Consider the following 21,776-nt stretch of genomic DNA (forward strand, 5'->3'; position numbering starts at 1 on the left):
TAGTAATTAAGCCTTGTGCAACGTAAAGGGCATATATTTATATCTATCTGAGTTAGTTTGGGATCAAAACATAACAGGCTCAAAGAGCTTAATTGGTATGAAACCGAATGTCTAATGAATGTCCAATGTCAAACTAACTTTACCGCGGTGGCTCACCACAAATGACAACGCGTCATTTCGTTTAAAGGGAGGTTTGCGCCCTAAATAGTGTGCTTACAGACCCCATATTAGTAACCATATACTAGCTTGTTTCTATGTGTAAATACTGATACATACGGTGTAATCCGCGCTCCGTTTGTAGCTGCTCTGCTGTACCGGGACAGCCCCGGCCGGTACAAGACCGAAGCGGCAGCTGCCCTCGGCAGTGCAGCTGGAAACGGAGCGCCGATTACCCCGTATACAGTACAGTATATACACACACACGAGTGTTAGAAACAAGCGGGTATAGTGTTGCTATTCGTGTCTGTGACATGAATAAAGAAATGATTCATTTAAAAACACCGTTAGAGTAGCTGTGTGTGCGAGTGAAACCCGCTTGTGGTAGCTTAAACTGTTACAAATATGTGATGGTACGTCTGAAGTGGTCAAGTAAAACTGTCATGGTTCTGCCGCATCTTGTCTTGCTTTTCTTGATCTAGTGGCAGAACCATGACACAACCTTTTGTTTCATGTGGAGAGAGGCGTTTTGGACCTTTTGGCTTGCCATACTCTCTCCAGGTCTCGTCATTGTTCCTGCCCTCTTGTTTCCTCGTTAGTGCTCCTTATTAGTTCATGCCCCGCACCTGTTTCCTCTTGATTTATCCCCTTTATAATGCCCTTGTGTTTTCTGTCCCGTGCTGGTTCATGGTGTGATTGTCACTTGTTTCATGTGGGTGAGGTCTTGTCTTGTTAGTGTAGTTTAGTCTTCTGTACTATATGGTAAATGTTATTTTTTAGTCTTGTCTAGTTTAGTGTAGTTAGTCTCAGTCCTGTCTTGTTATTCTAGTCCCCTGTTTTGTAGTGTTACCCCATCGTGGGTTTTTGTTTTGTCATTTTTTTATTAAAATCTGTTAACCCCTTACCCACTGTCTGCGATTGGGTCCTCTGTACCTTGTCACCGTGTCTCACCTCCATTTCATGACATAAAACATCTTGTGTTATTTAACATACATCCTCAGCTCATGTTTTCCACATATAAGATCATAAATAGTTTTAATAACACCAGGTTGGTAGTCCAAAGTCTATCTGTACTCCCGGGTTTCTTTTTCAACATGGTGGCGGAAGGCGGAGTGAAATCAGTGTAACGTTACGTTAGCGTTATTGATTTTATATATATATATATATATATATATATATATATAACGTTATAAATTTAAATATCCTGGCTGTATTAACATTTGTCAGTTGAAATAAATACACTGTGATTCAAACAGTACTAACGTTACCCATTCCAAAAATGGTCACTGGTACTAGCTAACATACAAACGGATGCGCCAACATTTAGAAAACTAACTCACTGTTGTGTAACTTATACACGAACATACCGTCAATGTTTAATGAGCTTAAAGTTTGCCAACATATGCAGTATTAGCTGACTACTTACCAGGATTTGCAAGAGAAGTCTTTTAAGTTAGGTGGCTCTCTCGTTTAGCCGCGAGTAGAATCATCAAGGTTTCTTTTTTTAAGCTGAGGTAAAATACAAAGACAATTGATAGTAAATGTTTAATATATAACTATTGGATATTGTGGGAATATTTTTCAGATAAAAGTATGATTTAATTATCAATATAATCAATAAGTGTTTTCTTTCATTAAATCATTAAGCTGTGTGCTTTTGTCATGTGCTTTCTATTTTACTCAGTGGAAAGTTACTGTGGCAAACGAAGTGAGACAGGATAAGTGGGGGTTGGAACCATAAATTATCTAAATCAACACACACACGCACGCACGCACGCACGCACGCACGCACGCACGCACGCACGCACGCACGCACACACACACACACAAAGAGTCACATATAAAAGAAATGTTATGAATCAATCCACTGCATATGTTTTAAGTATAATCATGAGTTGTGATGTGTTTTAATGAATCATAGGATTAAGAAACAACGCTACATAATTAAAAGCATTAGATGATTGAGTGTTTTCTTTTAAAAGGCAGAGGAGGAGTCAGAAGATGCGAGCGACGTCACATACTGAATAAATATGGGTGTTTTTGAATAATTTGGGTTGTTGGCTTGTGGTGGAGTGAGGAGATCGTCTGACAACCCAAAGCTTTGTTACTCCTTTTTACATCTGATAATAAACTTCTAATCGATTTTGGAGAACGTCTCTGTGCAAATTTTTGAACATGCAGGACTGCCTAAAAAGTCCAACAATATACAATTACAAACAAGATTTCTGAGGAGTGCCGATTGCTGGTTAGACTTGTCGCTGAGGAAAGCAGACATGATGCGCACGTGATCACTTTAGCCGTGAATTTTACTCAATTTAATCAGTTGATGTTAAAAACAGAGACAATTGGTAGGAATTACTTTAAAACTGATCAGTTCAAGTAAATAATCCTCAAATATTTCTATCAGAATTCACCAAAATATTTTTTATTGATTTTTTTAATATGTCCCACTGAAAAAATCACTTAAATGATTTTATTTTTGTGCTATTTACTAAGCCAATGAATTGTTTTTACTAGTACTGAAGGTCTTAAAACAAGGTTGGCACATCTTCCTATGTCCTGAATGCTAATTTTGTTCCTCAGAGTAGCTTTTCATAACTAGATACATTTAGTGCTGTCACAATATCACCATATGAACATTTAATTTTGTTTATTTTGTGTTTTCACTTTTTGGCCAATGAATCATAATCAAAATACTGGTGTATGGAAACCGAGAGGAGAGTTTGTAACCTTTGTGGCTCTTAAGGCAAACTTTTTAAACAGGTGCAAAACCGCGTACTACATCAATTCCATTATCATTCCAAACCCTTAGATAAAACTGATTAAGGTTATTGATTAGGTTTCAGGACACAGGTTACTAACAGGAGTTTCGTCAAACACACTTCCATTAGCCATTTGTGTGTGAATGTTATACTGCATGTTTTTGTTCTTTGACTTTGTTCATAGTCTCCACCCTCTTGCTCTTTGTACTGTGGGCAAATTTGCAGAGAACAAAAACAATGTAGGCAAGAGTTTCATCTGAGTGGTGGGGATAGTCCCACAAAAGCTTGTTTCTTATGAATGTCCCCCATAATGAACGTCCACACATGCTGTTTAATCTTGACATCTGGGCTGGCCAATGATGACCAACCCACAATGTCAGAAATGAGACTGCATCACAGTGGTCATACTAGAGATATTACAAGTGTGTGCTACAATATGACGACAATCTGGCTTTGACTGCTTTCGTACCGTGGGAGAATGATAGCTGAGCACAGTTTGAATCAGATGTTTGTGTAGCGGTAATGGCTGGGTATGTGGTTAAACCTGTAACCCAGTTTTTAAGCGCTGATGAGTGGAGGGCTGTTTTTCATGAGTAATGTGCGGTCAAATATAGATTACATTAACTATAGTTCTTATTAGGGGTGTAACAATACACTCAGCTCACGATTCGGTACATATCTTGATGCTGGGTTCACGATACGATACACAACTCGAAATTTTTAACAAAATTAAAAATTCAAATAACATTTATTTTCAAAATATTAACAATTTCAGCAACTTATTTTGTTGCACATACAACTTAATAAAGAATTTTTACATTTTAAGGCTTAACTGAAATTAGAATTAAGATCAGTGTCAATTTTGACAGCAAATTTTGATTTAGTTTTAGTCATAGTCTTTTGACTAAAATGCTATTTAGTTTTAGTCTATTTTTAGTTGACGAAATCTACATTATATTAGTCTACTAAAATCTATCTGGATTAACTCATTTAATTGGTGTAATTAAATGTTCCATACAAAGATTTAACTGTTTCGACATAATTTACTTTACCTTGGAATTAAATTAAACCAGGTCATTACCTTTATTTTTCAGAAAAGTTGAGTAACTACTACTGTTGTAACACAGAGAATATTAGACCATGAACGACATGTAACAGTTCATTCAGTCTCATTTTGACTCAATTGACTCCTTCGTTCAGTGAAGGGCGTATTCATTCAGTACATTCAACCAATGAAACGCTCTGACAGAGCTCACGCTCAAGCGCTATTGGCTCATGTCTCTTTGAAGCTGCACTGTTTTTGCTTGAAACAGTAATGAATGAGAAAAATCTTTCAAAAAGACATATTACATAAACTGTATTACATTTCTTCTATCATGCAAATCACATACTTGTTTTTTAGCATGTCATTCGATCTTTTAATATACAGTACGACTCACTTCATCGCTTCTCTGATCGGAACAGCGCTGGTTTCTTTTGGTTTACTTTATGTTGCATATCACGTTATGCAGCTCACGTTAGCGGATAAATTAACATTGGCATTTAAAAACGTTTGTGCTGCCTTTGTAATGAGTTTCGGGGTGACTCGCCTGCAGTCACGCTTCAAGTTTGCTGTGTTTTAACAGCGATTGTGAAGGAAAATATGACGCTTTGTAAACCAATTGGAGACACAGATTGTGTCTTGTGCTTCTCTCTCTACCGCATATGTGACCCTGGACAACAAAACCAGTCTTAAATAGCACGGGAACATTTTTAGCAATCGCCAAAAATACAGGGTATGGGTAAAAATGACAGATTTTTCTTTTATGCCCAAAATCATTAGGATATTAAGTAAAGTTCATGTTCCATGAAGATATTTTATAAATTTCCTACCGTAAATGTATAAAAACTTTATTTTTGTGAGTGGATGGCCTGCTACAGTGCCTCTGATTAACAACTTCAAAGGCGACTTTCTCAATATTTTGCTTTTTTTGCACCCTCAGATTCCAGCTTTGTAAACAGTTGTTGTTCCGCCAGATATTGTCCTATTCTAACAAACCACATATCAATAGAAAGCTTATTTCTTCAGCTTTCAGATGATGTAAAAATCTCAATTTTGAAAAATTGACCCTTAAGACTGGTTTTGTCGTCCAGGGTCACATATGTGAGATAAGCACACGTGACGCGCTGGCGCAGAGCTGGTAGCGTCTTGACCGCTGAACGAATAGAATTAAACATCATATCATAAATATCCCCATCTCTCTACGATGCGCATCATAACATTATTGCATCGCAAAATTTACTTAATACGAAGTATCGTTACACCCCTAGTTCTTATACAAACATGCATAACATGAAGTGAGAAAGTCAATGCATAATTGACATCTGGAATTTGCTAAAACAATGACCTATACTAATTTTTATTTGTCATTTGCAGAATTATTTTTAACCAACTGGGCCCAATACTCTAAAAATGTTGGGTTGTTTTAACCAATGGCTCTGTCAAATATGGACAAACCCAACCACTGGATTAAACTAAACGAGAATGTTCTAGGTTAATGTTAACGAATGGTGGGTTTGTCCATATTTGACCCAAGAGGTTATGTAGTTCTAGAGGTAATTTTCCTCTCAGGTTATTATATCTAATTTAAGTGTGACTTAAGAGTTTAAGCTGCATAAGAAGGCCACTGTATACTTTATGTGCTCTACATGTACATATCTTACATACGACTGTTAAAAAGTTTTGTTTTCTACTGTATATATATATATATATATACTCTGTATAGTTTTCTAAATAGTTATGTGGCTAAATGTGTTGAATTGGAATGAGAGTTATACACTTACTGGTGTTTTTTATCTATTCTACACATTTATTTGAAACTTCATACACACAAAAATATGAGAAAACCTTTTGTTGTCCATTTGCCCAATATGAAAACAAACATATACACTACCAGTGAAAAGTTTCAGAACACTCGTTTCCTTCATGTTTCTTTTTTTACATTTTATAAAAATAGTAAGCTCATCAAAACCGTGGAATAACACAAAAGGATTTATTAAAATTATGCTGTGAATTAAAAATTGAAACAAAAAGTAAAACTTATTACATTTTGGCATCTTCAGTGTAGTCATTTTTGAATAGAATTTGTATCATTGTATCACTGTATCATTTGTATTTGAATCATAGTATCAAGCGGCAGTTTCACCTTGAGATGCTTTTATACAATATTAAAGGAGTCCCCATCTATTCTGAGCGTTTATTGGCTGCTCTCTTCATTATTCGGTCAGTCATTAATTAAATTTTTTTTAAGAAAATGGTTATTTTGTAATGACAAAAACATTTGTGTTTGCAAAATTATATTTTTGTCCATGAAACTAATTTTAGACATTTTAGCGTACATCTTCAGAACAAACGCTTTTTAAACATTCAGGTCAAGCGTTTTAAAACTTTCAACCTGTAAGAATATTAAATCACGTTCTTATCGTTAATATCACAAATATCACTTAAACACTTTGGTCACACACTTATATTTCGTCACCTTGGAATTATAAGGTTCTATCTACATTCTGAGCAAAGTTTTTGCATTCCATTTGACTCTGTAGATAAAACCTTTTTGTTTTCCAAAAAGTCCCCAAATGTACACAATGTAAAGAAAAAACATCACAATGTAAATAAGTTATGTGTGAACATGTAAATAACTCAATTTTGACAAAAATGGCAGACTTTATAATTCCAATGTGAGGATTTGTTTACTGAAAGTATTTTTGTTTATAAAAACGGTTTATCTAGTTAGTAAATGCATTATTGTAACATGTTTTGTATACAGTATTGTAACAAGTAAATACAGTTCTAGAAGATATAGTACAAGAAACAAACCCAACACAATACCATCACAAAATGATTGAGAACTACATACATATGCATTGCTGGAAAACAAATAAAAATCAAAGCACACATAAATGATCTAATTCAAATTAAATACAAACATTTACAGATGTTACTAATAACAAACCTGCCTGTAATCTAAGCATTTAAAGTTTATACTGTAACTAGTCAATATAGCAGCAGTTCTTAATCCTGGTCCTCGCGACCCCCTGCTCTGCATATTTTGTATGTTTTTCTTATTCTTTCAGAGGTTTGTTCAATACAACCGTAAGTGCCCTGCGAAGTGAACATCAATTTATATTCTGCCATGATTCCACTTTGTAAGGAGCGTAGGCCCATGTAAGATTCAAAGGGCATTAAAGTGCACAAGACGCATGCAAATCTCATGATTACGGTTAAATAACACTTAGTAAGGTTTGTCTGTGTGTGAAAACGCTGCAGGCTGTCGCGTAGCGTAAATCCGTGCTCTTAAACTTCAGCTGATTTCCTGTGTGCAGGAGTAGAGAGCAATGAACACTGTCTAGGGACAATGTCAATCGAAGCACAGTTCGTTCATGGAGTGCTCTTCTAATGAGCTGGTGATTCAAATCAGGTGTGTTAAACAAGAGAGAGAAGCAAAATATGCAGAGAGGGGGGTCGCGAGGACCAGGGTTACAAACTGCTGCATTATAGGAATGGGGCACATCAGCTGCAAATGATGTGTGCCATAGAATTTTTTTGATGGTTCCTTGTCCATATTTCCTACCACAATTAATTCCCTCCATTCACACTGCTGTAGACCTGTCATCCACGCTGGTGGTCTGTGAATAAAAAGATCCTGTGGCCTGTGTAAGATAACTCTTCATGAACTGTAATCTGCTGAAGGGGGTTTTATTCAGGAGTCGGAAAAGGTGCCTCCTAAATTTCTCTCCTGCAAACACGTAGAGAATGGGATTCAGACAGCTGTGCGAGTAAGACACAGCTTCTGTGATCTGGAGACTAAGAGTGATTCTCTTGCTGCTTTCACAGGTTATATTTATGAGTTTGTTCAGTTCTAAAGCTTTCAAAAAAGCTGCAACATTATATGGAGTCCAGCAGCAGAAGAAGACCACCATCACTATAATGACAAGTCGCATGGCCTGTTTTCTGGAAGAGCGAACTCTCAGGAGTCTGTTTAGTATCATTGAGTAACAAAATCCAATGACAACAAGTGGAATTAATAATCCCAGAACATTCATTTTAAAGATACCGAAAGTCTTTAAAAAAAGAGACTTTTCATCACTTGTTGGGTATGATTGACAAAGGGTTTGATTTTTGTATTTACTGACATTAAGGTTGATCAGCTCAGGAAATGAAGCTGCAATCGCAATGATCCAGATGACCGCACTGGCTAAGATCCCATATGTTCTTGTTCTGACTCTCAAAGAGAACACAGCATGAACAACAGCTAAATATCGATCGATGCCCATCAATACAATGAAAAATATCCCACTGTAGAATCCAATGTGATAGACACTTAACACCATGGTACACATGGGACCTCCAAAGATCCACTGATCACTGGCATAGTGTGCCAGGAATGGGAGAGAGGAGACCAGCAGCAGGTCAGCTAAAGCCAGGTTCAGAAGACAGATGTCAGTCATGCTTCTCAGCTTCACACTCATCAAGATCACCCAGACCACCAGCAAGTTACCCAGCATGCCCACCACGAAAAACAGAGAGTATAAAACAGGTAGGAGGCTGGATGCATGATCTCCATATTCACAGGGGGAAAAGTCAGATGGATCAAGATTTCCATTGTAGTAGTCACCATAGTTGTAGAGTGGCGAGGTGTTTGTGTCATCATTAACTGTTCTATTCGAATTTAATCAGAAAAATAAACATAATAATTTAAAGAAAAAATAAAGCAAAGCTACACAGTCAATAGTGACTTATAAACATGGCTGTCATTACTGTTTTATTCATTTCATGATGAGAACATGTCATTGCCTCACCTGGTAAATTTTTGATTATACACCTGTGGGGTACTGAAGGATACCATGCCTGTCCAAGAAGACTGTGCAGTGGTCCTTTTTATAACAAAGAGACAAGAAAACAAATTACTCTGTGCAAATGTGCCTGAAGGTCAATTTGGAATGCATTGCACTAGCACCTTTTCTGTATACATGTAAAGTATGTTGCAGTATATGCTGTACATATTCGTATCTCTCATTTTTCATCTAATGGCATCTCTGGCAATGCTCTTTCATGGAATACATCATAGTTTACTTATAGACAAATTTCATTTTGATGCACAACTTTAAGGCGTCAATTTCTCGTCCTACTGAAGGTGTACCTCAGGGTTCTGTGATTGGTCCATTACTATTCACTATGTACATGCTACCTCTCGGTCACACTGTTTGCCGCCATGGTCTCAACCACTGCGGTTGATGACCTTCAATTTATCTGCGTCCTCTGCGTCTTATTGTTCAGCAAATGCCTGTATTACTGATATCAAAATCGGGTAACACGATAATTTTCTAAAATGTAACATTGATCAAACTGGAGTATTTGTATTTGGTCCAGCATTCCTTTTAAATAAGTCTGATCTAAGTTTTTTCCCTTTTATACATACATTTTAGTCTTATGTACTCTCCATTACCAAGACTGCAATTTTTCTTAAGTATACACTGTCATAATCTCATGCCTATTCGAACTCCTTTGTCATTGGACTGCCTGTCTGCCTCCCAATTACAACATCACTTTGGCATAATGCTTGACAGTATTACTCTGTGAATTACACTGGCTACCTATCTGTATCTGGAAACAGTACTAAATAATTCTGTTAACCTTAAAATGTCTGAATGACCTGTTATTACATTCAGAATCCAAACTCCTTATTGTTCCTCTTTTCCTTCTGTCTTCCATGTTTGGCAAATCATTTAGTGCCATAACACCAAAGTCACTTCCACTGACATTTAATTATATTCCATTTCTACCTCAAGTTAAAATTTTATCTTCACTATGTATTATCCTATTTCTGCCTAGATCTCTCTTGTTATTCCTGCTATTTGTTTGAATTGTTTTGTCATATATTTTTTTTGCTCATTGTCAGTATTTTGCTTATTGTTGCTGTTACTTAGTTTTGTGCAGCAACCTTGAGCTTGAGAATGGTGCTCTTTTCAAACATTTTTATTATTATTGTACAACCCACTTATACGGTCTTCTTTATACAGTATGTGTATTTCTGTATCAGTCTGTTGTTTCTCTGCAAGTACGGAAAACGTCTGTCATCAAAGTTTCTTGGTGCATGTGCATTTTTGGCCATTAAAGCTCTGTTTGATTTTGCTAAAAGTGAACGTTTAACTAAATTTCCCCAAACCAGTCAGATTTAGCTGACAGCAACTGAAGCACTACTATAGAGACTGATGCATCTGATTTCAAATTGTTTTTCAGTTGTGTCTATAATGTTCTGCTGGTCTCCTATTGCAATAAGGTATGAGATGCGTGGTCTTACCCCAGCTCTGAAACGGTAGAATTCATTTTCAGAAGAATCAGAGGACTTGTAACTGTGTGGTAGATGAAAACAGACAGAGTTTATAATAATGCAGTAGCTACCATAAGTAAAACATTTGAATGAAAGAAGGGAAAACAGGTCAATTCCGTGCAATAATCAATTATTTGTATTTTGATTATATTCATCTAATGATTCTACCTTCCAATAATAAAAATGTTAGCAATATTACAAGATTATTTTGTTGTCAAATTATACCGTATAATAAATAAAATAACGAACTGTATTTGTAACAACAGCTGGTGTGTGATCTGTGAATCTTTTTACATTTTTAACCCAACATAGAAAACAAACACACAAATGTTTAACTGCTTGCATAACTCTTCTGTAAAAACATGTACAGTACGAATTTGTGAATAACTAATGTCTTATAATAATTATTGAATAAATTTGACACAGAAGATCTCACATACCTCTCAGCACTACAACTATGTATTGATTTTACAAACCACCTGTGACATTTAGGTCTATCTGGTGAATGTTTCAAACAGATGTTTTACCAACTTCGAAGAGCAAATGTGACCATATGATGTTTTCAACAAAAGTGTGAAACCATACTATCAAAAAGACACCTCAGGTTTCTGCTATGAACATGCAGAAGGGACTATGACATAGGCTACTGCACTTTCACTCCAATACATTTATTCCAATACATGAACATACTGCATGTTTGTGCATGCATGCATATTCAAAGTATAACATCAATAGTGTATAAGTAAAGAATACTCACACAAATGTGATCAATTTGGGAATTGCCCTCTGATCTTCCAAGACAATAAGAACAGATGAGATTGCATGATATGAGATCGGTTGAGATAAATAAGATCTAATATAGATTCTCTTTTTTTTCTGTCAGGGCATTGGTTTGTGACACTTCCTCTGGTTAAATTGGGGTAGGGGCTTTGCAAAGTGCAGGACTAGTTTCAGAACTATTGTATGTAGTCGATAGCAATGACATGATTGGTTCCCACCATCTTTGGAGCAAAATGTAGAGGAAATTACCTACTTTACATGCTCAGCCTGTAGACAGCACGAGAAAACAAACACTAATGGTGAATGGTACTACAATATAAATAGTTACGTATATATGTCTTTTTAATGATTGCACAGACATTTCTTTCTTTAGTAAATCGTTGAAAAAACACCTGCAGCTTTAGAAGAACAACTAAGCAACGTGTTGTGGTTTACACAAAGCACACACCTAATCACTTAAGTGCACAAGTGACTTCTTAAAAGGACAGACACACAGTACACTAGTCTTACAGATGGGTTTTTTTCAATATTTCTGTTGTAAGTTGTGTTCTTAAAGGGTGTGTCATATCATATAACATGATAGATAAATATGACACATGATAGACAAACTTTCATGGAACACATTTCAATAAAACAATGTTGATAATTTCCCTTTGTTCTTGTGTGGTTTCATGCTTGCCTTTCATTTGAAGTTATTATGAGGCAAAATGCCCGCTTGTCAGTCCGGAAGTTTGCAGAGAGTATAATAATGTATTTCTTAAGAAGTTGCTGCCTCAATGTCAAAAAATAAATAAATATAACACTAAAGACTCTGTGGCAGAGGTGTAAAGAGTACATGAAAACCATACTTAAGTAAAAGTACAGATACCTTGCAGCGAAAATTACTCCATTACAAGTTACAAGTCACCAATTCCAAAACGACTTCAGTAAAAGTCTTCGAGAGATCTGATTTTAACAATACTTGAGTATTTTACTCATACTGAATGTAGGCTCAAAGAAGCACTAATCCTTCACACCTCAGAGACATGTAAGTGAAAAACAAGAAACAGTTGATTTGTGAGCAGAGCAATCGCATTTATTTTCTTAAATCATAATAAGACTGAACACCTCAAAATTGCAACAAATCATGGCCGACCCCATAATCTATGTCTATTACAAACACCCAAGTCTCATTTAAGCTCAAGTGCTCATAAGTAAACCAAACTCCTTCAAAATCCTTCAAAGTCTCTTCAATATAACGGATAAATAAAATAATGTTAAGTCAAATTGAAAAAAAAGTCAAAGCCTTTTTGCACTTGACATGCTGGTTTTGGCCTCATCCCCAGCTGCAGTCATGTCCTCGTTTCACATATAAACCGCCACCGATTGACAACTACCTGATAATGCACTTCTATGCACATAAAGAAGCCATGTTGACAAGTTTTAGTAAGTTAGGGCAAAATCCACAAGATTATAGTACCTTCAATACCCTGTAACTAGCAATATTAATTCTTCTGTAGCAAAAATAAACTGCTGCAAAAAAAGATAGGTGCCATGCAAAATGTAATGTGTAATTGCATTAGTCATTACAAATGTAGTGGAGTAAAGAGTACATATACTTGTTCAAAAATGTAGTCAAGTAGAGAGTAAAAATTGCAAATATCTTTAATACTCAGTACAAAGTACAAAGAGCCAAAAAGATACTTAAGTACAGTAACTAATTACATTTACTCCAATACTTTACACCACTGCCTATGGTATTTTGGTAGATAAGGATTGCTCCTGCAATGTAAGCCAATGGCATGTTTACTTTTTAAAGTATGCTATTTCGATAAAATTTCTGTGTTATTTTGAATGTCTGAGGTAGCATTCAGTTGTCAGGTATTATTTTATTGACAGATGAACTCCATCTTGACTCATTTTTATACAGAATTTTTTTTTGGCCATTTAGTACGCAGCATTGTTAGAATATTGAGAGTCCTCACAGAATGTCGTCCTGACCATACTGTAGATCTGCATGCAGATAAAATCAACTGTATCTCATAATGGGGAAGTGGTTGTGTGTGTGTGTGCGCGTGTGTGTGTGTGTGTGTGTGTGTGTGCGTGCGTGCGTGTATGCGTGTGTGTGTGATCACAGAAGTCCACGAAAAAAAACAATCAGTGAATTCATGCATCTCACATTAAGTTTGCATCAGAAACTTAATTAAACCAAATTGAAATTTTGCATTCAAATTATTTAGGCTACTTTTCAACAGACATGTCAAAGTATTTTATGTTTCAGGGTGCTAGACTGAGGCGAGCTGTGGGCCAATTTCATTAAAGTTATTTTTAATTTGACACATTTCAAAAGTTTTGAAAACATTTTTGACTGTGCCTACTTGAAACTATTTTTTAAACATAGTCATGTCAGCAGTCTTAGTGTATTAGCAGTAAGCACACAGGAAATCCGTCTCTCTGCAGAACATTTCACTTCAGTCGTTCAGAAACCTGTGGCTTTCTGCTGTATTTTTTAAAAAGAAATTCAAAGGTTGAGGTGAAGTTACTTTACAGTTCTGCATCTCAAACACATTTTTTACAAAAACGTTTACAGAGCAGTTTTACAAAAGTTTTACAGAGCAGAATTTCAAATAAGAATTAAAAAAATCAACAATTAATGTAGATCAAAACAATGAAGCCTGTCCCGCACGGAAAGATTAAGTGAACCAGAAAGGTGTCTAAATGTATTTAATGCTCATTTTGCTGTTTCTCTTTTGTTAATAATTTAAATATGCTGCAGGCTTCAAATCATGAATCATGTGCCTTCATAACCTATTCATAATCAAAATATGAAAATGTTCTTGTGTTATGGGGTAGTGGTCCTTCTCTGATGACGATGGTTTGGTAATGCAGAACATCCATTAAAGTTGACATTATCAAGTGCACCCTGATGATGCACTACAATAATAAGTGTACAACTGATGTACACTCGTCGACTATTCGCAACCCATCCACTATGAGGGTCACATTGAATGACCACGTTTCATTTTGTGACAAAGAACAGGAAGTTGACTGAACTTTCCACATGCTGTAATCAGAGGTTAGCTGTAATTGAAACTGCTTACTGTGACATTGTATACTTCATTTATAGCTACAGAGCATGAATACATTTGGAACATTTTACATCTGCTACGTTTGCATTGTCATGTTTACATATATGTGACCCTGGATCACAAAACCAGTGTTAAGTCGCACGGGAACATTTTTAGTAAAAGACAAAAAAAACATTGTGTGGGTCAAAATGATCGATTTTTCTTTTATGCCAAAAATCATTAGGATATTAAGTAAAGATCATGTTCCATGAAGATATTTTGTAAACTTCCTACCTTAAATATATAAAAACTTTATTTTTGTGAGTGGATGGTCTGCCACAGTGCCCCTGATTAACAAATACAAAGGCAATTTTCTCAATATTTTGATTTTTTTGCGCTCTCAGATTCTATATAGAAAGTTTATTTATTCAGCTTTCGGATTATGTAAAAATCTCAATTTCGAAAAATTGACCCATAAGACTGGTTTTGTTGTCCAGGGTCACATATATATATATACATTTACTCAGATGTTGTTATACAAGTGAACTAAAATACTAAAAGCACGAGGAATGATTTTATTGGTAAATACCCCTTACGGTAGATTTTACTGTAAAAGAGAAGTTCGGATCATAGTTTTAGGTTTCATTTTGAAACCTATTAGCACCTTAATTTGGACATCTGAGGTTTTAGAAGGACATTGACAATACTATATGAGGACTCAGCCATCCTGGTTAATCTTCTTTATCTAAATAATCTTCTTATTTTTATAATTAGTATGATTCTCGCTCTTGTAGATGAATACTCTTCCATGTTTTGTTCTGAATTTTGTAGTGAGTCTTTGCTTGCGCTGCACCTCTCCCTTGGAATAATCTCCAAAAAACACTACATCTTGATCACATTGTTGTCATGGGAGAGTTCAAAACACTGCTAAAAACGTTCGTAATGGAAGAGCATATTGTTATTGTCACACAACATACTTGCCCAAGTATGTGCCGGAGAACAAGCACTATTCTAACGACTTTTAATAATCAGTAACAGGAGGCACAGGAGGCACAGGTCACATCATAGACGATACCCGACACAAACAATGTTATATTAAAAAAATGTTACTATTGTGTTTTTATTTTTAAATGGTGTATTCTTGGCCAGGTCTCCCTTGAAAAAAAGACAGACTCAAGGGATGTTAAAAAAGGTAAAATGAACAAATAAAGTGAATTAAAAATGTTTTAAGTAAAAAATGGATTGAAAATATTCACGTAATATAAACATTTATTCACTGTCAGAAATTTAAACAAGCGAACATTACGTTTGTGTAAACAGATAAGTATTGAGTTATATGCAAGTCAGCAAGTTTGCAAAGTTTTATTTGTACTCAACGGTGGAAAATCTGAGCTACCAATAAAACTTTTACCCCCTCAAATCAGAATCCCGACTCAGAAACTCCCAGAATCCAACATGTACAGTAAGTGAACCAGCAGTAGTACAGCATTAGCACTTCACTTTGTCTGTGTCTATCCTTGTACTACTTTTACCTGGTATTTTCCTGGTTCATCGGAGGCATTAAACCATGCCCTATATGGAGTGCTCTTGTGGTAACATAAAGCATTACAACATACATTTGAAACACACGTTTGTGATTTATTTGTTTATCAATATATTGATGAACATGAATCAATCTCTGTGTTTGAAATGAGTAACTTGAAGATAAAATGTTATATTGGATATTACACAGAAAGACAGCATAACAATTTGAGTTCTTGACCCAGATTCAACATTCAACATTGAGACATCTTCTTTAGGCCATTTCAGTACATTCTTGTAATATTTCTTTTTGGTTTTGCCTTTGATGCGTATGGTTTAGGAAGTCCAGTGGTTATTGACAGTGAAGTACAGAGCATGTGCTAAATGCTTTTGCATGGTATGAGGTAAGAGCTCACGGGAGAAGATTTGGTTTGGATGTGTTATATACATTTGCAAATTTAAATGTACTGAAATACGATTAAAGTAATTTAATGCATTAGGTCATTTTACAGCCACTGAAAAATAGTTTGACTGTAAGACACTGTATTATTCACAAGCACACTTGGTGGAAGAAACCTTCTTTTGCCTCACCAGATGTTTTTTTTTTTTTAAAGGGATTTTTTATTTTATTGAGGTAGTACAGCGATATGATGTTGTGTTGTCAAAAAAGCTTGCATTAAAATGTATATTGCGAAGCTACAAAAGCAGAGAAGCAAAACTAATAAAGCAAATATAAGCAGTTTCTAAAACGTTTCCATCATTTAAGAAAAAAATCATAAGGGACTTTTGAACTGGGTCCTGTTTTGGTGGGAGTAAATAAAGAAAAGATGTCTGTTCTTTACAAAGCCGTGTTGGAGGTGTCATTTTCTGAAACTTTTGAATGAATCGACGTTGACTGGTAGACCTTCAAACACACGATATATTTCGAAAACACGCTTGTTAGGCTTTTGCGAAACTTTTCTCCAACAAAAGCATAAATGACTGGATTGACGCAGCAGTGTGTCAGTGCGATTGTCTCTGTCAAGTCCATGGCCATGTTAATATGACGAGACGCCTCGCAGCTATTGAGAATATCAAACTGCTGCAAGGTCTTTAGAAACACAACCACATTGTAGGGCACCCAGAAAACCACAAACACTGCAACAATGGCAAGTATGAGCTTTATGGCTCGATCCTTTTTTGAGTTTTTGGTCTTTTGCACCACCATCAGCACTCTGATGTAACAGAATGCAATAATGGGCAAAGAGATGAAAAGTGCCACAGTGTTTTCGCTAAAGTTGCGGAAAAGCTTCCACTTATGGGCCGAGCCCAAAGGATAGTTTCCCTGGCATCTGGTGAGGTTGTCCTCTGTCACCATTGCTGCAAAGATGACCTCCGGGAGAGCGGCACAGATCGAAATCACCCATATAACAAGACTAACCACAACTCCGTAGCGCAGCATCTTGGCCCCCAGCACTGCCACGGCGTGTACGATAACCAGATAGCGATCCACGCTCATCAGGGTCACAAACAGGATCCCGCTGTAAAATCCCACCTGATATATGCCTGTCATAGCCTTACACATGGCATTGGCTGTGATGTAATGACCTTGAACATACAGAGCCCAGAAGGGCAGCGACAGGACCATCAGCAAGTCTGACAGAGCCAGATTCAGTAAGCAGACGTTTGTCATAGTTTTCAAATGCATGACTTTCAGGAGAACCCATAAGATGATAATGTTCCCAACAAGGCCGAGTGCAAAGACCACACAGAAAATGGCAGACTTGACATGTGAATTCAGGGTTAAATCTCCAGTAATGCACGGCTCTTGGGTTGGGAGGTTGTAGTAGTTATATGTCGTTTCCATTCTGTAATATAAAGTATATTTAATTAAAAATAATTATTTGGATGCAAGTTTAGGCAAAGAAAATGTATTTTCTTATGTATTAACAGTCAATATATTCAATCATTCCATATATATTATAGAAAAAATATATAGAATACTATATAATTTAATTTATTGCATTATATTTTCCAGTATAGGCACACACATTTTTGCTTCTAAGGCAAGAGTTTTTTTAAAGAGTGCACTTATCTTGTCTGTATCATGCAGTGATTTTTGACAATGTTTTTTGGAACCACTAATGGAAACTGTACGAAACCTGTACAACTTTCTTCTCCATAACACAAAAGAAGATACTTTGAAGAATGTTGGTAACCGAACGACAGCAGTATCCATTGATTTGCATTGGTTTTGTGTCCATACAATAGAAGTAAATGGGTACAGCCGTTGTTCGGTTTACCAACATTCTTCAAAACATCTTCCTTTGTGTTCATACAGGCTTGAGTAAATGATAGAATTTTAATTTTTGGGTGAGCTATCCTTTTAAGAGTCCTATTACACAAATGTGTATTTTGTCTAGCCGTGGTGCTGTATGTTTGTTTTAAACATCTCAACCACATTCAATACCATCTGTAAATATTCTGCAAGTTTTCTCAATCAGGTACTATCCTAATAAATGTAAAACATTTTCTGTAATAGCTGTATCGCAATAAAAAGCGAACACAAACCGCACTGGCATGTTCAGACAAAGGTCAACTATGAAAGTAAATATTTTGTTTTTGGTTTTTCTGAAAATTGTCCATTCTGTTCTGAACAATGTAGGATGCTATAACAAAGGATGTAGTATATAACGGCATGTAACAATTATACATCCCATAAATATGATCTTATAATAAATGTTTAACTTAAAAGCACTATAAATGCAAAATTCGATTGTAAACATGATTTGAAAGTAGCACTATAAGTAAACCTCACAGCTAGTACATGCAGACCGCAGCATTTTCAAATATATGTATATACAAACAGAAGGAGGTCGCATAACGCTGATAAACCACAGGCCTCTGAAACATCCCACCACAATCCCACTGCTGTCAACATACATCAGTATCTGTGATCTACTATTTTTAACCGGTCCTAAAATAAATGTACAATACCTCCCTAAGATTCATTATTTAAATTGCTTGTACATAAAAAACAATCTGGACATTTTGAGGTTTCATGGCTGTTCTCTGTCCAATATATCGAAATTTGTCACGTTTTAAGGATATATCCAAATACAACATGAAAAAATCTGTATTTCAGTAAATTCGAAATCCAGTAATTAAAAATTCTGTTTACCTTTCGGTATGCCCTTCATCCATGATTAATGATTGTTGTGAGATGTTGGGACTAACTCACTAACTTGTTGTCGAGACTTGGTTCATATGGGCATGAAAGAGAGACTAGTACATTTCACCTTCTTTCGGTACATTTGTCTTCAGCAAATTTCCTGTAAAATGAAGCACGTGCATGTGTGTGTGTGCTTTGGTGCATTACTGTATCTTGCAAGGGAAGGTTAGGTGTGAACGCACTTCCTGTCACTGTTCTGATGTTAGCAGGTCTGGATGCACTGACAAAAATTCCCTTGGACTTGATAAAACAATAACTCTGAGTCAACTGATGCTGAACCAGCTACTGAATGAACCGTAATACCTTCCCCCACCCACAGAGAGTCTAATGTCGTCAATAAGCAAGGCCGTACAGTACCACACAAATGAGCGATATGTCTGTCATGAGATGAATGATATTCTGTGCTCTTTTCAGCTTCAACAGTGAGTCGGTTTTCTGGAATTAGAATAACAAAGTGTAAAATTAGTCAATTATGAGTAAACGAATTTTAGTTTTTTTACAAGAATTAGGATCGTTGCCTACGCTTCATATCCTGTACAAACTGCTCTTCGTAGGTTTTAAGACCCAAAACCCAAACTGTAGGAGTACTTTGAAAGTTATCGGTGTTGTGGTTGAATGATGGGTGCTGTCTGGGATTTGTTATCCATTATGTTCCTCTGAGTGGTCATAGGTATCATTTATGAAAATATCTTATAATTGTTTAATCTGAACAGTAAATGATAACGTGAAATTATTCATAAATATTCCTGAGATGACCATTTGACCTTTCATTATGTCACAATACAACCCAAACTTCCCCACCCCCATTTTAAGGAACACTCATTTCCAGAATTGTGACTTGTGTACTTGTTATGAACTTCTTTCTGAGGAAATTCTTGAATATTAATTTTTTTTGATGAATATGATGAATAGAAAGGTAACAGGAAAGGGTTACGTGGAGATATTAAGGGAGCGGGATTGGCAAAGGACCCCCCCCGAGATGGGATTCGAACTCAGGTTGCCGCAAGCGCACTGGTGCTATATGTCGGCACACTAAGGCTATGTTCTTGTCTCATGTTTGGTCAGAGGAGTCTAGTTCTTGGTTTTTGTTCATGGCGTCAGGATCTACACTCATGCTCTGCATCTCTTGTGCTCTGTGTTTGAAAGCATGTGGTCTTGGTTTGGTTGCTGTGTGCCATGTGCTTTCATGTCTCATGTCTTGACCCCGCCCCCTTGTTTCCTCATAATTATACGGTTAATAAGTCATGCCACACACCTCTTGCCCTTGTTATCTCTCTTCAGTTTCTCTCCTATTCAATGCCTTTGTCTTTTCTTGTCTTGGTTTGTTGTTTGCATTTTCTAATCTAGTTTAATGTTTGAATCTGAGGTCAAAGTCTGGTTAACGTATCCTGTTCCTGTTGTTGATTTTTTTATTCTCTCATTGTTTTTTGTTTCGCTTCAGATTTTGATTTGACTGTAATCAAAGTCAAAGCTTCGAAAAAGACACAAAATGATTAATTAAAAGACTATAGGATGACGTGTAACGTTTCAAGCACACAGGCGGAAGAGCAACGTTAAGAGAAATGTTACACGCCATCCTATAGTCTTTTAATCAATACATTTTTGTCTTTTTTGGAGCTTTGGTGTGTCGACTTTTGTATATAATCCTTCATTCGTTTTTTGGTCGAGCACCCATTTGAGGTTGATTTACTTTTGTCCTCTTACTGTAATCAAAGTCACAATAAATCAGGGGTAATAAACTTGGGGTTTCCATTTCAAATAAACATCTAGTAAAAAATCGAGTTGTAATTGTATAGCTTTTGTTTCTTTTTAAAGAAACTTGCATTGCACATTTGGTCCCTTCAAGTCCTCTGTGGTACCTGCGTGTGTGAATACTGTCAACCCACTCTTCAGAATCCTTGTTCGTATGTAAACACTGACAGTTGCTTGAACCGGCTCATTCAGCTTCTTTTGGGACGGACGTCCCATAAATGTGCTATATGTCTAGCGTCATCAACCTGGAATTGAAGTTCGGTTCAGTGAACCAGCTCGACTGATTACTACCTGAGAAACGGTCAAAACCGACTCAAAAGAACGTAACGTTCTTGTTCAAGAATGTAACATCGTTATTTTCAACCCAGCATTGGGTCAAAAAGGGACAAACCCAGCCGCTGAGTTAATTCAACCTTGACTTTTTTTTATTTGAGGGTTAAAACAATCCAGCACATGTTAATTAACAACCCAACGGTTGAGTTTGTGCCTTTTTGACATTACGCTTAAAAATAACCCAGCAATTTTTAGAGTGCTGTTGGCTGGGTTTTGGGCCTTGTGTGTTCGGGCCTTTTGTTTGTTCTACTATTATTAAAAGAGAATATTAAGAATACAAAAATTTATTTCAGGCATGGAGTAAAACGCTGCCTATACGCAACATTTTAGAACTTGAAGAAACATTGATTGCGTTAATGAACAAGTTAAACAAATAAGTATACAGTATACGCATTTCCTAGAGAACAGTAAATACTATAAAGTAATATGTTTAACAGGGTTTAAAGGATTTTGTCAGGTGTAATCGCTCATCATGCACAGGAATAATACTTTTTTGGTACCGTTTCCAGAATCACAGGGAATTCTGAACAGAACAGAAACCGGTGCATTTCGCTGTATACTGCAAATAGGCTGCTTACTGATGATTCTGGCGTACCTGTCAAATACATGTTATTTTTTTGGTGAACAAATAAGGTATAAATGCACACAAAACTGAACTAGAACCAATTAGATTTGAGAGATACGTTTACAGTTCATGTGAAGTTTAAGCTTACAAGCGGGTTAGATGCTTCTGCACCAGGGCTCTTCAGATCCAGTCCACTGCCCTGCAGAGTTTAGCTCAAGCTCTGATCAAACTAACCTACCTGTGATTTACTAGGCATTGTCCGAGAAACCCCTTTACCCT

General features: G+C 36.2%; 2 protein-coding genes across 3 annotated transcripts; both read right to left on the reverse strand.

Moving 5' to 3' along the window:
* Positions 1–5,818: 5,818 nt before the first annotated feature.
* Positions 5,819–11,165, reverse strand: cabz01093075.1. 2 transcript variants are annotated; one of them, XM_057340333.1, is made up of 4 exons: positions 11,046–11,165; positions 10,259–10,310; positions 8,757–8,831; positions 5,819–8,616 (listed from the first exon to the last, which is right to left on the reverse strand). In XM_057340333.1, exons 2-4 carry the CDS (start codon positions 10,282–10,284, stop codon positions 7,548–7,550), a joined length of 1,170 nt encoding a protein of 389 aa, XP_057196316.1. In that variant the 5' UTR covers positions 10,285–10,310; positions 11,046–11,165; the 3' UTR covers positions 5,819–7,547. The 2 variants fall into 2 exon arrangements, with proteins under 2 accessions (XP_057196316.1, XP_057196317.1); XM_057340334.1 differs by lacking the exon at positions 11,046–11,165 and adding an exon at positions 10,729–10,774.
* A 4,209-nt stretch (positions 11,166–15,374) lies between these two features.
* On the reverse strand, positions 15,375–18,954 carry si:cabz01093077.1 (C-C chemokine receptor type 4). Its single transcript, XM_057340424.1, has 2 exons — positions 18,797–18,954; positions 15,375–17,483 (listed from the first exon to the last, which is right to left on the reverse strand). Exons 1-2 carry the CDS (start codon positions 18,817–18,819, stop codon positions 16,475–16,477), a joined length of 1,032 nt encoding a protein of 343 aa, XP_057196407.1. The 5' UTR covers positions 18,820–18,954; the 3' UTR covers positions 15,375–16,474.
* Between the last annotated feature and the right edge of the window lie 2,822 nt (positions 18,955–21,776).

This window comes from Triplophysa rosa, linkage group LG8 (genome assembly GCF_024868665.1).
Source record: "Triplophysa rosa linkage group LG8, Trosa_1v2, whole genome shotgun sequence".
NCBI lineage: Eukaryota > Metazoa > Chordata > Actinopteri > Cypriniformes > Nemacheilidae > Triplophysa > Triplophysa rosa.

Coding starts and splice junctions, on each gene's coding strand:
- si:cabz01093077.1 (XM_057340424.1), bottom strand. CDS start 18,819: ATGGATGAAGGGCATACCGAAAG. Junction 17,484..18,796: donor GATGAAGGGCATACCGAAAG/GTAAACAGAATT, acceptor TTTATATTACAG/AATGGAAACGACATATAACT.
- cabz01093075.1 (XM_057340333.1), bottom strand. CDS start 10,284: ATGAATTCTACCGTTTCAGAGCTGGG. Junction 8,832..10,258: donor TCTACCGTTTCAGAGCTGGG/GTAAGACCACGC, acceptor TGTTATAAAAAG/GACCACTGCACAGTCTTCTT. Junction 8,617..8,756: donor TATAATCAAAAATTTACCAG/GTGAGGCAATGA, acceptor AAATTCGAATAG/AACAGTTAATGATGACACAA.